At 45.2% G+C, this 16,626-nt stretch overlaps 1 protein-coding gene across 3 annotated transcripts in view; it reads right to left on the reverse strand.

Moving 5' to 3' along the window:
• The window catches only part of adam12a (ADAM metallopeptidase domain 12a), a 445,440-nt gene that overhangs the window by 31,048 nt on the left and 397,766 nt on the right, over positions 1–16,626 (reverse strand). For all 3 annotated transcript variants that reach the window (XM_078564869.1, XM_078564868.1, XM_078564867.1), the window contains exon 17: positions 16,250–16,327. In XM_078564869.1, coding sequence (XP_078420995.1) covers positions 16,250–16,327 — 78 coding nt within the window. The remainder of the gene's footprint in view (positions 1–16,249; positions 16,328–16,626) is intronic.

The following is a 16,626-nucleotide window of genomic DNA, read 5'->3' on the forward strand; positions in this document are numbered from 1 at the left end:
GCCAAAACCCCAGCAAACACCAAACAAAACTCAAAATGTTTCATGCTTCCATTGTAATTCAATGTAATTTTAAAAATAGAATTTAATAAAGGTTTATTAATCTTTATATAAATCGAATATAAAAATCTTTAACACATTATCATGAGAAATGCATGCACAGCAGTTACATTTGTCAAGATCTTATATGAAAAAAATTGGTAGAATGAGGATGTTACACACAAAGATACTAATAATACAGTTGGTGCCAAATTTGCGGCAATACTTGTAAAACTGCTTTCTTTGGGCAGCATGTTGTATTTTTATAATGGTAGAGCCTCTCAAAAATGAAAACCTATTAAAACGGATTTTTAAAGATAAAACTTTGCAAAGTGAGTTGAGGGGGATTAGGAATGCACTATTCACGATGAATGAGCTGTGAGCACTTGCATCTTACTCCTTTAGTAGACACTGCAAACAGAAACAATTCCAACCTATTTCTGAATATGCGCAATCCCAAGACATGACATAATCCCATTTATTAAAAACTATCTTTGTTCTTGGTGTGATAACTTACCTTTGTTCAATTATAAACTGGAATGAGTTACCACATTTTGTAATTACTTCTTAAAATGTTACTTTTTTATTTGATTATAAACACCCTCTATTATTCTCATTATTTCCTCAATCTTGCCAAACTACATATCGTCTAATAAAAAGGTGAGTAACCTACTCTTAAAAATGTAACTGAACTAGTCACTAGAAGTTGCATAGAAGAAGCAAGTTCCATTTGCTATGTTCCCACAGCGATACTGCAAAAATCAGAAACCCAGTGTGTGGAAATCCTGTAGCTTAATGCTCTTTAGCACTCTGGCATACTGTTACATCTCATTACCTGTTGTTCAATCATGATTTTTAAAATATTTTTCAATGCCACCCCCAACCTTGACTCTGTTGAATAATGTAAAAAGGTCCTATATGGACAAGTTGGCTCAAAAAAATGAAAACAAAAGGTTTCCATCCCTTTTACTGCAATGCCAATTTGAATTTTGAGGTTACTGAAGTCTCTTTTATATTGATCTGAAAGGAATCAAGTTGCAATTCTGTAGCAGTACAAAAGCTCTGTTGGCTGCGTATCATTATCAGATAATGACAGAGTTCTTCAGAACCACGAAACAGCAACCATTGGAGCATTCTAGTGTTGCTATGGTAATCAGAAACAAAATGTCAAAAATGCAAAAGGACAAAAAAAATGTTACAAATAATTGTTAAGTAAAGGTTACACGCATCCCTTTAATCTCAATATTTTAGTTCTGGTAGTAACGCAGAACACCAAGAGATGGCAAAATTGAGTGGTTTTGAAGTCAGGATAGTATTTTCGAATTATTTTGTCTGAAACTCATATAAGTTACAACATGGAAACAGGCCATTCAGCCAAACCAGTCCACAGTGGTGTCTACCCTCAACATGAGCCAATAGTTATAATCATATTTACTCACTCAGCTCCCAGAACACTTCAAACCATTTTATTTCTCTGTCCAATTTAATTTTGAATTTTGACATTGGGCAGAATTTAAAGGTCACTGCAGGCGCTTACCTGAAGTGTGTTGGGCTTCCCGTTGAATTAAATCTGGTGCAGGGTGGAAATCCTATCCCCGAGAGCTGTTGTCCAATCAGGGGCTGGCATGCTCTCCAGTACCAAGAGTACAACTGGAAGTGGTGGCTACTGTTGGAACTGCACTCAGACCTTCACCAGGGATTTCCAATAGAACCCTGGGGAGAGGTAGGTGGTCGGGATAGGGATACCAGGGCGGTGGTGGGGGGTGGGGGGGGTGGTATGGCGTGGTGTGGTGAGGAGGGGCAGAGGTGTTGACAGCAAGCGTCGGTGGGATGGCTTCACTCAGGCCTACCCCCCCTTACCAATGCCGGGTACATCGATCAGGCACAGTGCCTGACAGTGAGGGACCCCCCTCCCCATGGATCACAGGCAAACCCAACAAGGTTTGCTGTGCAGTTGGCCCACATGGTGAGTTCCCTGCCCGCCGCTGGTATCATTATCAGATAATGACAGAGTTCTTCAGAACCACGAAACAGCAACCATTGGAGCATTCTAGTGTTGCTATGGTAATCAGAAACAAAATGTCAAAAATGCAAAAGGACAAAAAAAATGTCCGCCGCTGGTAGAATACCAGAGGCGGCAGCGAGTTAAGACCCTTAGGTGGTCCTTAAGTGGAAACTTAAGAGCCCCAGTTGTCCTTCAGGTGGGAAGGCTGCTATCCACCCTTCCCCGCCGGAGCTTGACTGGCGGGAGTCAGAAAGTTGGGGTCTGCCCACCCGTTTAAATGGCCTCACCTATCTCTGGGGAGCATTAAACTCTGCCTATTGTTACTGCCTCACTCAATAAACCAGGAAGTGAATTTCACACATTCATAACTCTGTGTGAACCAGTTCTTCATGACCTCCATTCGAAATTACATTTAATTCTTTATCTATGGTCTCTCAAAATCTAAATCTGCTAGCCTATTCCATCCTTTCATAAATTTAAGTACTTTTATCATATCGCTCCATATTCTGTGTTATTTTCAGGAAAAAAAGACTCAATTTTTCAAGTCTTTCTTCATATTTTGTAATGCATCATAACAAGCATCATCCAAGTGAATCGATGTTCTACCATCTCTAAAGACTCAAAACTCTTCCAATAATGTGGAGCACGATACAGCACACAGTACTCTAACTGAGTCTTGTCAGAATTTTACATGAGCTCATCATCATCTCTTGGCTTTTACATCATATACCTCTTGTGATAAGACTTGGAATTCCATTAGCTTTTTAAAATGGCCTTATCTAACTGAAGTAATCTGTACAATCTATTATCTAAAACTTATTAAAGTATTTGTTACATTGGTTTAATAGAACTTAACAAGGTGTCCTAACAAGATGTACAAAATTTTATCCAATCATTCATTCATAGAATCAATGTAACACCGAGCACTTCCTGCCAAAAACCCCTGGGCCAGAATCTTCCGTTCAGCGTGTGGGGCGGGGCCCGCACGCCGACGTGTAAAATGACACGTGGTGACATCAGGCGTGTGTCCCGACGTCACCGCGCGGCATTCCGATCTTCAGTTCGGCGGGTGCGCACTGGAGCCAGCTGCACACCCGCCGAACTGTCAAAGGCCTGTTAATAACCAAATTAAACTGATTGTCTGGGCTGCCCATCCAACATTAAGGTTGGCAGGCAGGCGAAGAGCTCAGGCGGCCTTCGCACTTCTCATGAAACCTCATCCACGGTGGGGGGGGGGGGGGGATGAGGTTTCATGAAGGCTTTATAAATTAAATAAAAATTTTTATTAAAATATATAAACATGTCCCAGCTCATGTGACATTGTCACATGAGGGGACATGTCTGAGTAATTTTTCTTTTTTTGCAATGTTTATTCTTAAATTAATCTCCCTGAGGCAGCTCTGTGCCTCAGGGAGATTGCTGTGTTCTTTTGCACGCATGCGCAAAAGAGCGCAGGCCCTGATTCTACCCCCCCACCCCCACCCCCGGGCCCGCACCTCCGGGTGCGCGCCACGCTGGTCGGGCCTTAATTGGCCCACCCATGCAAAATGGCGGCGTGCAGCCAATCGCCGGTGGCGATTGGCTCCACGCCCACTCCCGAACCACCCACCCAACGGGGAGAAAATTCTCCCCCTGCTGTTCATTGATGTCTAAATGTACTGTAATTGAAAGTCTTGGGGCGGGATTTTCTGGCTCCGCCCACTGCTGGGGTTGACCGGTCCGGCCGAAAGTCAATGGACATTTGGCTGGGCCGCCGCATAACCCGCCATGGTGGGCCTGGAAAATCCCGGCCTTGGTGTTGCTAAAGTTAAATATTGTCAATTGAAACTTTCATGTTTTCAGGCTAATGAGAATAAAGTGAAAATGTGTCCTATTAAGCTAAAACTAATATTAGAGAATTGGTTAGGAGATTGGTTAGGTGGTGGACGACAGAGTAAGGATAATGGGTATGCACTCAAATTGGAAGGAATTGACACGTTCGGGTCATAACTTCCGTGGAGTGGTAATACGAGTGGGATTGCCACTCTGCTCCTAGTTACTAACCCAAAAATGAAGCTTTCTCGCCCAGCCTTCCAGCTTGGACTAGGTGAGAACAGTGTGGTGCTGGGGGTTCCCAAGGCCTTGTGTCGAGTTGGAGGTAAGGAAGCCACGCTCCCTATTCCATAGCGCTAGCTGCAGCAAAGCAGGTAAGATTAAAGATCCAGGTACTTTGAGAGGCCAGGGTGGAGGGAATGTTGTAAGGTAAGTAGGTAGAATGGGAGGTTGGGGGGCTATGCAGGTGGTCAGTGGTGGAGAGGTGGGCGAGGGGGGAGGGTGTGATCAATGGGAGGGTGGTCAGTAGGGTGGGTTGGTTGATCAGTGGGGTGGTGGTCAGTGAGGGGGGGTTCAGGTGGCCATTGGGGGATGGTCAATGGGTGTTTGATCACTTTGGAGGGGTCGGGTGGTCAGTGCGGGGGGTGGTCAGTGGGCAGGGGGCTGAGGATGTAGTCGGAGGGTAGAAGGCAGTCGGAGTTTTGGGACGGCAGTTAAGAGGATGGGGTGTAGTCAGGGGGTGGATGCGTAGTCGGATGTGGGGAGGGCAGTTCGGCAGGTCCTGTGGAGGGTCAGGGGTAGTTGTGGGGGCGGGGGTTAGACAGGGGGGGGTGGGGGAGTAGTGGAGGGGGGTTCCGTGGAGGGTCAGGGGGTTGGGGCTAGCTATTACAGTAAAACAGTCAGAACCATCTAAAGTTTGAGATTTAAACTGGAGTATCAGAGGGTTCCCATTGCACGGCAATTGCCCATTGGAGTTTGAACTTCACAGGCAATCCTTATCTGGGGATCCTCCGGTGGGCGTTCTCCAGCACAAATTTGGGGTACCCCCCACCCCCGCAGGTACAATGCCCGGGGAACAGAAGTTATGGGCCCATAACCCTGTGCTGGGCCTCAACTATTTGGTTTATTTATTAATGATTTAGGTTACACAATAGCAGGTCATATATGCAAGTTTGTGAATGACACAAAGATTGAGGGTATAGAAAGTAGTGTTGACAGGAGCATAAAATTACAAAGAGACATTCGCCAAATTTTCTGGTCTCCAGATCGTCAATTTCCCAGGAAATTTCAACTTCTGATGATCAACTCTCTTGCACCTGGGACCCTCCATGAATTTCTCTGACTCTGAGCTAGAGTTTGAGACGTCGGACAGTTCCATGGTACTTACTTGGACGGTTACCTGTGAAGTGTTAAAACCTAGTCTAACACCTGGGTAACTGAACAACTAACTCCAATATCACCCCGACCCCCTGACAGTCCCTCCAACCTGGCCCGACTACCCCCCAACCAGACCTGACCACCCACCCAAACAAACTATCCCCCCGACCACCTGATTCCTCCACCGCTCTGACCCAACTCACCCCCTTGACCACCTGACTGCCCGCCCAACCTGACCACCCAAGTACCTATCTTCCGGAGTCCACCCAACTACCTCCTGGCCTGACTCCCTCTGACCTGACTACGCCCCAACCCGACTGTCCTTTCACCTGTATACCCGCCAGCCCAAGTACCCCCCAACATGACCACCCACCCCGACCTTAATATCCTCCCAACCGCCCAACTGCCCTCCCGACCACCCGACTAACCCCTTGATCTAACCCGACTACTCCCCCGATCTGACACGAATACCCCAACCCAACTACCCACTCATCCATCTACCACCTCACCCACCCACCACCTCACCCACCCCACCCACTTATCAGCCTACCCACATACCCACCTACCCATTCATTCACCCACCCACTTACACATTCATCCACTCACCCATTCACTCATCCATTCACTATATTAAGACTGGACCTTTAAACTTCCCATACGGCAGCTCGTGCTGTAAAAAGGGGGCATGTCCTGTCTGCCTCTGACTCTGCTCTGACAGAGTTCCCCAAGGGACGCTGCACTGTGAAAGCCGGGATTGGAAAACCCAGGAAGAAATTTGCAGCAGCATCGAGTCGGGGGAATTTTGGAGTGTAGCAGCAATATGACTGGTGGGGCTTGATTCCAAATCGAAATGTAGTATATATGTTGTCACGTCCTGTGCTTTGCCTTGCAATTCATTACCGTACTTTGAAGATCACATAACATTAACACGTGACCCACAGTTTGGGAACTGCTGCCTTCAATGCATCTATACTATTCGCTTCAACTCCCTGTGGTAGTGAGTTCCACATTCTGATAACAAATTCCTCATTCAAGTGGATCAAGACTGATCTGTATCTTAACTCTGTCCACCTTTCCTGGTCTAGCAAAAATCTATCGGTCTCTGTTAAAATGATTAATTGAGCTAACATATGCTGCTTTTGTGTGACAGAGTTCCACACTTCTATCACCCCTTGTGTCTCCTAATTTCTCACTTGAATGACCTGGCTCCTTTCCTAGTTCATGTAATCTCTCCTCTTAATCTAACCTTCTAGGCCCTAGCAACATTCTGGTGAATCTAACACCACTGCTTCCAAGACCAACGTACCCTTTCTAAAGTGCGGTGCTCACCTGGTACCTGCCATTGACTTACGCAATTATGAGTCTGCTTATACAACACAATGGCACAAGGAACAGGTTATCAATACAATACACTCAAGGAATGATAGTGCCACCAAGGTCTGCATCACAAACAATGGTACTGGAATCTGGCATTGCAACTATGATTAGTTCTTCTCAGGGAGAGGAATAGGGTCATTCAAACTTTCATCGACAGTGGAGCCAGGTGCTATTTCTGTGTTGCCTCAAAAACAACAGGAGAACTGGTTAAACAATGTGAGCTGATATTATTCATCTGGGATATATCTCCCATGGAAAAACCCTGCATTGTTTCAACCAGCATGATTTGGTCGCATTCGTTGGGACTACGCGTGGAGCAAACAAAGAGCGCTAACTACCGGACATTGGAACAGCAGGAAATATGTTTTGATATGTCTGAGCTGAAGTATTATAAAAAGAAGAGTATATTAGAGTTTCTTTACTGCAGTTGGAAGAAGGGTCAGGTCATGTTGACTCAGGACCTACAATCAACACCGGACAGACCACCCATGTTGGGGATTGGAAGTGGTTTCAGCCAAATCGTAGTGATATTGGCCTGAGGGTTTTTTTTAAGGGATTGGGGCGAAAGCGTGGTGTTTTTGCCAGTTATCTGTAAGTATTTTTTTCAGCCATACCATAGTGATATTGGTCTGAGTGTTTCGGGACAAAAAGCAGTGTTTTGCCTGTATTTTGTAAGCTTTAAACTGAGTTCTGGTGATTTCGTGGTGGGTTAGCTGGGAAATGGGGTGTCAATTTCAGCCAGCCAGCCACAGGAGGTTTTGTACTGAGGGCGGGTTGTTTTATTTTTGGGGTTTTCCTGTGTTATTTTAACTAATCATTGAAGTCTCTATATTAGGGACATTAGTGGGTTCAATAAAACATGAAAATCTTGGTTGAGCCAAACACTGTGTCTGTGCAATTTTGTTCTTTATAGATCCTGAAGTCCAAGAACCGTTTAAAGGGGGCAACGGGAACCCCAACAGTGTTAAAATGGGTTGTATTGGAAAATAGTTTGGGAAGTTCTGATTAAATGAGAAGCTAGACAAACTTATGAGGCAGAAGGGATGAGAGGGTTACGATGGTAGATTTAGATGAGGAACCATGGGAGGGGGAGTTGTTTTGCACCCCGTTGTGCCATGTTATATTCCCCAGCCCAAAGGGCAAGCGGATGACCTGATCCAAGACCTTTGCCAGTAAAGTTTGTAGGCATGTGCACAAGAATACTGTGAGTTGACTTTCCTTCTAATCTTCTTTCATACGTGAGCATGCCCTTTGCCTCATTACATGGAAACTAAGTGCAGCAGCTCCTATTTCTTGAATGTCCAAACGATTCTTTTCCCAAATCAGTTGCAACTTGTTCCATCAGGCTTTCTGTGGTAATCAGAGGTGCAATACACCTTTAAGAGAACGTGAGCAGATTGGCCACGTGATGGTGTTACCCCATTGCTGTGTAGTGAGGGCTACCTTGTTAATCGGTAGTTTTAGAATAGGTTTTGGTTTGAGAAGCACACGTGTTGGTGCTCCGTTACTTATGTGAATAAACAGCATGTGCTTCATTTTACAATGGTCTCTTCGTCTACATCACCTTGATTACCAACTCACTCATCAGTAGATAGGTGTGCAACTGTGTTCGCTGAACAAAGCGACCCGATAGAGGGAACACAACACTTTCTGTCTCTTCCATGAGATAGCGCTGCCAGGGTGCATAGATAGCAATTTTGGTTAAATGAGACAGGTTTCATCGACTTTTTCTCATTTTTTTCTCATATGTTCAACTATAAAGTATAGTTAGTTTATGTGATAAATCCAAATCACTGTGTCAATAGGGCATTGATGGATTACTACAACCAAGTGACTTATATCATAAGGATAAAGGCAATAAACTCAAACTCAAAAAAGATAGTCCATGCCTAGCTATGAACCCATCAGTTAATGGAGGATGCAATGGATTGGATAATGAAGTGTCCAAATAATAAGAAATGAAGAGTTGTGAGTGGTGGTTGCAGTTGTAGATTGACAGCTGTGACTAATGGAGGCTGTCTGCTGTTTATAAATAATTTTGATGAAGGTATATGAAGGTAAAAACAGAATGCCTATATATTGCAGAGGTTTGAGTAAAGATGGTAAGGTGAGCTAGGAGAAAAGGATGGCATAATGGTTAAACAGACATTAACAGTTTCATCACAGTATTAGCAAAAGCAAATAAAATACATCCATCAGGTACAGGTGATAAATGATTTCCATATTCTATGGTGAAACCACACAGGGCTGAATAAAATGGTCCCGTGACCATGGCGGGTTCCGCACCCGGAAGTCAGCAGCCTTCCAGGTCCGTTGTAGTCTCACGCCTAATAATATGCTAATTGCCACCAATTAGCAGCAAGGGGAGGAGGGGTTACTGACCATCATCCCACCCAATGTGTGCTGGAGGGTGGGATGTCTGGTCTCGGAGGCTGCAGGCCACAAGCTGGAACAAGGTCACCGCCAGCTCTTTAAAGGACCCCCTGGCACGGGTCAGTGTCAGGTGACCCATCATATGCTCACTGAACAGGAGAAACTGTGTATTGTGAAGATTTCTGAGTTTTGCAGTCTAGCCAGGTAAGCCTATTTTAATTTGAGCTTATGTCTCCCAACCTTCTCAATCTTTATAGGTAACAAAATTTTCATAAATCAGCGAGTCTCCCACCTTTAGACATTGAAGAGTTGGACATTAATGACATATTCCCACCATCAGAGTATGGGGAGAGGCGCTCCAAAAGGAGCAAAGCTGCCCCCAGATTCAGTGAGGCCACTACTTGGTGCACTCATGCATGCAGCTGAGGATAGGCGTGATCAGCTTATTCTGAGCGCTGGGAAGAGGAGGAAGCCCAGGCAGACTCATGCTGCCTGGGAGGCTGATGAAGTCAACAGTATTGATGTTGCAAGGAGGGCCTGCTCCCAGTGCCACAAAAGGCTCAATGACTTCATGAGGTCAGCAAGGGTGAATATGACATCACTATGAACAATACTGGTCCAGTGTAATAAAGGCCTCACAAGCAAATACAGCACGTATTCGAGATTAGCTACTCATCAAAGTTGCATGTTTCCACAAGGTCCTAGACCATGCCATTGGGCATTCCAAGCAATGATCTAGTTAAACAGCGGGTGGTTGGCAGGATCACCTTATGACGCCAGAGCATAGGCTTCAGTTGGACATGTGCTGATCTGATAATGAGACAGGACGTGATAGTTTGAAATTGTTGATGAAATCTCTGTGTCAAATGTTTTCAGGAGAAGTGAGCCCACAACGCAAGAGAGCGACCCCGTACAAGCTGGGGTAACCCTACATGGAAATCCTGGTTCCTTTTGTGGAGCAAGTCCTAGCCCTGCTGGAGCATGACACATCCAGGAGTATAGGCATTGGCGAGATTGGAGAGAGGTCTGGTCCTGGTGAGATGGCAAAAACATCAGACTGGTTGATAGGAGGAGATGGCTAGTGTTGGTTTAAAGGAGATTAGGAAATATGCAATATGTTTGGTGAATAGAGTTCACATATTGGAACCTTAATGAGCTTCATGATCAGAAGCTTCACCACATCATGCAAGGTTTCATAGTGTCTGTGGAGTTCATTCATGCATGTTAGACTGTGAAAACGTTTATGTGAGTCATGTGATAGAGGTGATAAGTCAAGTAATCTGATACCTGATTACCTCCTTACTGATCTCTCTCTGTTACAGGAGATTCCTCTTCAGTACAGTCTGCAGCAGAAGTCGTGCATCAACCTTCCTCCTCCTCTGAGGAACCTCTGGAGGATGCAGCAACACATCCTCTCTCTGCACCCAACAACATCCCAGATACTGGCACTTCGCAGGGTTCAGCATGTCAATCAGGGGTTATGCACGCACTGGTGAGGGCACTTCACACTCGCACGAGCAGCTGCTGGAGAGTGTGGTGGAGCAGGCCTCGGCAGTTGGAGGAATGTCCGGGGTGATCCAGAGACTGATTCCCAGTCAGATGATGAACTTCTGTAAGACGGCAAATGCTGAATGTTCAGTGCAAGGTCCATGAAGACTTGGCGGGTATACCAGAGGGGTTGCGTGCTCTGACCTGGACTGTGGAGGTGTCCATCCACCCATGAGCTCCGTGATCACCCACACTTCAGAGTGACAAGCTTCCTTCATAGACAGGCTGGCAACTGTCCTGGAGGGGCAAACCGAGTGCATTGCAGATGCAATTGTCGGGATATGCTCTGACCATCACCCTGGCTCTGAACAGGGGGACAGGGGAACTGGGAGCTTGGTCGCCCAGCCAGCTCCTGGGACCTCACCAGTTGGCAGGAAGGACCATATGCTCCTAGTGGTGGGGGACAAGCAGCAGCTGCCTCCATCTGGAAGCTCCTCTCAAGGCACTTCTAATGTGGGCAGCATTTCCTCCATTCATCGGCCATTGACACAGGCCTCGGCCATTGTTCCAGTGACGCAGGACTCATATGGGTCTCAGCAACAGTCTCCTGGAGCGGCCAGCTGCTCAAGGCCACAGCTGCACAGAAGGTACCTGCCGAAGTCATCCAGGGCAAGGGAGGTGGCAGATCAGACGCCTCTCTCTAGTGCAGCCGCAAGTGAGGGACGATCACTGCACCGAAGCATCCGTAAACGTGTTGCTAAATATTCACATTAGTCACGAATCGGGGCACATGGGTGACATTTCTCTTTAATGATGTTAGTATGCCTTGAAGGCTTGTGAATAAACATAAAACTCTCATTCCCTCATGCTTATGTCCTTATTGATAGCTGTGAATGTGTGACTTGTGTCTGAAGGTTGAGGTACGAAATCAAAGGTTGAGGGAGGGCAGGAGAAATCATGTAAACGTATGCGTTAATGAAGAAGGTTTGGATGTAAGGGCTTTTGAACTCTCTCATTGCAACTGGGAGATGGAGGGAAAATATTTCATTAAAGACGGTATTACGCTTGAAAGCCTGAGTCGTCTTCTGCACTGAGCCTCACTCAGTTACAGGTAGCTGAAACACTTTGCCTGTGGGGGAGGATAAGGTCATCTGCGCCTCCACTGAGGGTTTCTAGGTTTCTCCTGGTGCTGCTCTGTCCCGTTCCTGAGGACCCACAACATCTTGAGCCTCCCTTATTCCTCTCACCCTCCTCCTCCTCCTCCTGATCCTCCTCTCCTCCTCACTGGAGGTTGTGTCTCCAACATAGACCACAATCCCAATCTGTCTCTGAGAGTTTTCACCCCTCAACCCTGGGCTATGGACAGGAGAATATTCAATGAACAATCAAAGAAGCCCGCTGAATGAGGGAGTCCTTCGAATGAGAAAATATCCAAAATGTCACTCTGCCCACTGAAATGAGCAGTCCCTGCAGTCAATGGATTTTGAACTGCAAAGCTGAGACTCTGCTCTCAGCTGCAGTTTGAAAACCCGCCCAGACAAACTTGCCCTTAAAAAAAGGATTCCCCACCTGTCGTAAATCTCACCCTGAAGGTGTATTGCCTTCTGGCCATAGTATTCCAGTGAGGTAGGGAGTTAATTGGCTCAATTGAGTTTTAAATTGCCACTTAAATAACGTGGGCAGGTTCCTGACTTTGACATGCCCGCGTATGGTATTATCGTAAACCAATGTGATGATGTCATGAACAGTGCTTGACGTCATCATGCCCATAATACACTCCGTGAAGCAGGAAATGCTCCCGATCACGGAGTGTATTATTCAGCCCATTGCCCAGAGTTATGATTACAATATTAATAAAAAGAAACTGAGAAGTGAAGTGCAAAGAATATGATTGTAGAGGGTCAATTCTGAAGTTGCACCAAAAATTGACCAGCATGTCTAAACATCCCCAAACTGTTTGTATATTCAGCTGCTACAGCTAGATTGTGAGGCTTTGGCTAGTTTAAGTAAATTTCCTATGCACTCTGTTATCTTTTAGATGTGTAAGAAGCACTGAGTCCCGTGGAGTGGAGAATTTGAAGTGCAGCACCTCTTAAGGGTTGTTGCATTTAGTGGGGTGTTGTATGGTTTTAGATGGAACCTTGTTTTATTCATTCATGGGATGGAGGCATCGCTAGCAAAGCCAGAATTTATTGCCCTCGCCCAATTGCCTTTGAGAAGCTGGTGGTGAGCCGTATTCTTGAACTGCTGATGTCTGTATGGTGAAGGTATTCCTACAGTTCTGCTAGGGAGAGTGCTTCAGGATTTGATTCAGCGACAATGAAGGAACAGCAGTGATTTATTTCCAAATTGGGATGCTGTGTGACTTGGAGGGGAACTTGGAGGTGGTGGTTCCCATGCACCTGCTGCCTTTGTTCTTCTAGGTGGTAGAGGTTGCGGGATTGGTGCTGTCGAAGAAACCTGGATGAGTTGCTGTGGTGCATCTTGGTGCTGGTACACATGTTGCCATGTTGCTCTGTGGGTGGAGAGAGTGAATGTTTAAGGTGGTGGATAGGTGCCAATGAAGTAAGCTAATTTATCCTGGATGGTGTTGAGCTTCTTGATTACTGTTGGAACTTCACTCATCCAGGCAAATGGAGAGTAATCTATCACACTCCAGACTTGTGTTTGATAAATGGTGGAAAGCCTCTGGGGAGTAACGAGTTAAGCCACACAGCAGGATAGTCAGCTTCTGACCTTCTCTTGTAAGCCACAGTACTTATGTGGCTGGTCCAGTTAAGTTCTGGGTCAATGGTTGCCTTCAGGCTGTTGATGGTAAAGGATTTATTGATAGTAATGGAATATCAAGGGGAGGTGGTTAGCCTCCCTCTTGTTGGAAATAGTCATTGCCTGACACTTGTGTAGCACAAATTTTACTTGCTACTTGGCAGCCCAAGCCTGGATATTGTCCAGGTCTTGCTGCATGCATGCATGGATTGCTTCATTATCTGAGGAGTTGTGAATGGAACTGATTGGAATGTTCGCTGATGATTGCATACTGACTTCTGATTTTGTGATGAAGGGATGGTTGATGAAGCAGCTGAAGGTTGGGCCTAGGACACTGCCCTGAGGAACTCCTGCAGTGATGTCCTGGAGCTGAGATGGTTGGCCTCCAACAACCACAACCATCTTCCATTATGCTAGGTATGACCTTCAGCTGTTGCTGCGTTTCCCAATTCCCACTGACTTCAATTTTACTCGGATTTGTCGATACCACACTTGGTCAAATGTTTCCCGAATTGCTATCAAGGGAAGTCGCACTCACTTACCACTGGAATTTAGATCTTTTGTCCATGTTTTGACCAAGATTGTCACAAGGTCAGGAGTCGAGTGGTCCTGGAGAAACCCAAATGGATTATTGGAGAGCAAGCTATTGGTGATTATGTGCTGTTCGATAGCACTGTCAACGACCCCTTCCATCACTTTTGCTGAAGATTGAGAGTAGGCTGATGTAGACAGGACATACCTGGCAATTTTCCACTTTGTTGGGTAGATGCCAGTATTGGAGCTGTACTGGAATTAGTTGATTATAGGTACAGCTGGAGGTTCTGGAGCATAAATCTTCAGCATTGCAGTCGGGATGCTGGCACAGCCCATAGTCTTTGCTGCATTCAGTATAGTCAGTTGTTTCTTGACATCACAGGAAGAGGATTCAAACGGCTGAAGACTGGCTTCTGTGATGGTGGGAGCCTCAGGAGTAGACCGAGATGAATCATTAACTCGGCACTCCTTGCTGACACTCCAGCCTTGCCTTTTGTATTATGGGTCAGCTGTGGCTCAGTTGGTAGCATACTTTTTGCCTTATCGTCACAAGGTAACTGGTTCAAGTCCTCCTCCAGGGTTTGAGCACAAAAATCAAGGCTAGTATTCCAGTGCAGTGTTGAGGGAGTACCGCAATGTCAGAGGTGCCGTCTTTCAGATTAGATATTAAAGTAAGGGCCCTGCCTGCCTGATCAGGAGAATGTAAAGGATCCCATGACATTATTTTGAAGAAGAGTAGGTGAGCTTTCCCTGCTATCCTGGTCAATATTTATCCCTCAATTAACATTACAAAAAAAGATCATGTTATCGTTGTTACATTGCTGTTTGTGGGCCTTGCTGTGCTTAAGTTGGTTGCTCTGTTTTCTACATTACAACAGTAATTACACTTCAAAAGTACATTATTGGCTGGTGGTTGGAGACGCCTGGTGGCTGTGAAAGATGCTATATAAATGCAAGTCCTTTTCTCTTCCTTCATTTACCCCTCTCAATGTGTAAAAGGCTAAAAATAGCCAACTACGTTGTTTTGTCAGGGAATCCGCCAAATTTAGAGGGGAATCAGGAGAAACCTTCATTTGGGAATGCAGGAATGAGATTTTATGACAGAAAACCAATGCAAGAAGTCAGATTAGCTAACACCACTTGGATAATGGAGTGAGCAGTCTTGATTGAATTGGCTTTTCTTGGTCTCACGTTTGTATATGTGTGAGACAGAAGGCCTATTCAGCTCTTGGCCAAAATTTTACGCTCCCCCTCCAGCGGAATTTTAAATGAGGGGGGGGGAACGTGAAATTGAAGGGACCGGATTCACTCTGGGTTCCCGCCCGCCTTGACCACACAGCGATTTTATGTTGGGGTGGGCAAGGCCTCGGATGAGAAGCCCACCCTTGCCCCAATTGATGCCCTTAAGTGGCCAGTTATTGGCCACTTAAGGGCCGTTTCCCACCGAGCCTAATTTTTTAGGCTGGCAGGGGGATTGAACTTCTGTGGGGGAAGCCCGAAAAAGATCAAAGTTACATTTTGGGTGGCAAGATGGCGGGTGGTGCCTCCATCAGAAGCCCTTTCTAAAGTTGTTCAACTTCCCACCCCCTTAAGGTCTGGCATCCCCTGGACTTCCCTCGCCACCCAGCTGCAGGGACTGGAGAGCTGCCAACCAATCAGATTGGCCAGCAGCTCTCTAAGGCGGGACTTCCTCCTGAGTTAGGGACAGAAGTCTGTCTGCAAGCACTTAAGAGAAATGGCTGCGGGGCACTTGGAGTCAGCAGGAAACACTCTTTGGATGGCTGGAAGCGAGATCCTGCCATCTGGCAAATTCAGGCCTTTGTTGCTCTTCTATATAGATTCTAGGTTAAGATAAAAATTAACACACTACCCAAAATTACCTTCATAAATTCAGGACCAATTTCCCATAAAATAATCATAGAGAATGGGGCTTGCTATCTTAATTAATCATATCTTTTCTCTGAAGAATATCACAGGGACCCTTCAGCCAAGGTGGCACTGTTGATGAAAACATGCGTTTTATTATTGCTGTTGGCCTCTGCTCTACTAATTCTTAAATTCTACATCTAATAATTCTACATCTATAAGGATTGGCATTTTCAAATTTGCTTTGCTAATATTAACTATTAGAAATGACTTAATTTGCAACTGTAGAACCCTCTCACATTCGTACAGAGGTTTGGTTAATGTTGTCAGTTGAGAACAAGACCAGTTTCAGATGGCTATACATTTTAAAGAATTAAGAATGATTTAGATTTAGAGCTGATTGTTCTTCATTAGACCTAAACTTGCTTTGTACACTGAAGCATTTTTATTTTGAGTCAGGTGTGACCTCACAGCTTTGACCTTAAGGAATCTCCATCTGACCAAGAAAAGTAACCAACTTTCACATACAAAAGCATATACAGTTATTCTTTGCATAATTAGTGGGAATACTTTATCACATATATTTATTTTATCTGCAATGCTGCACAATCTTACCCCTTGTCCATGACATTTAGAAGCACATTCTATCACTCCAAAGACACTTATGTTCTGGCATTGTCGGTTTAGACAAATCTGGGAAGACACAAATATCTGTTAGTCATTTGGTAGTACAGAACTTGAGTATTGCTTAAGAAAGAGACATGGTGAAGCTTTATGTCTTGCACTCATCAGGACACTTCACAAGAATACCAATATAAGGTGAATACAAAAATATATACTGTATGTGAAGAGGGTGCTGATTGGTTGGCAAATGGGCTCTGATTGGTAGAGGTGTTGCCATGGAGAATGCATTAGTGATGGTGACTGACAGTTAATTACCAAGCATTGTTTGAAATTTAAACCAGGCAGCTTGACTCTGATTGGTCAAGGCA

Source organism: Cetorhinus maximus, chromosome 20 (genome assembly GCF_964194155.1).
Source record: "Cetorhinus maximus chromosome 20, sCetMax3.hap1.1, whole genome shotgun sequence".
NCBI classification, from domain to species: Eukaryota; Metazoa; Chordata; class Chondrichthyes; order Lamniformes; family Cetorhinidae; genus Cetorhinus; species Cetorhinus maximus.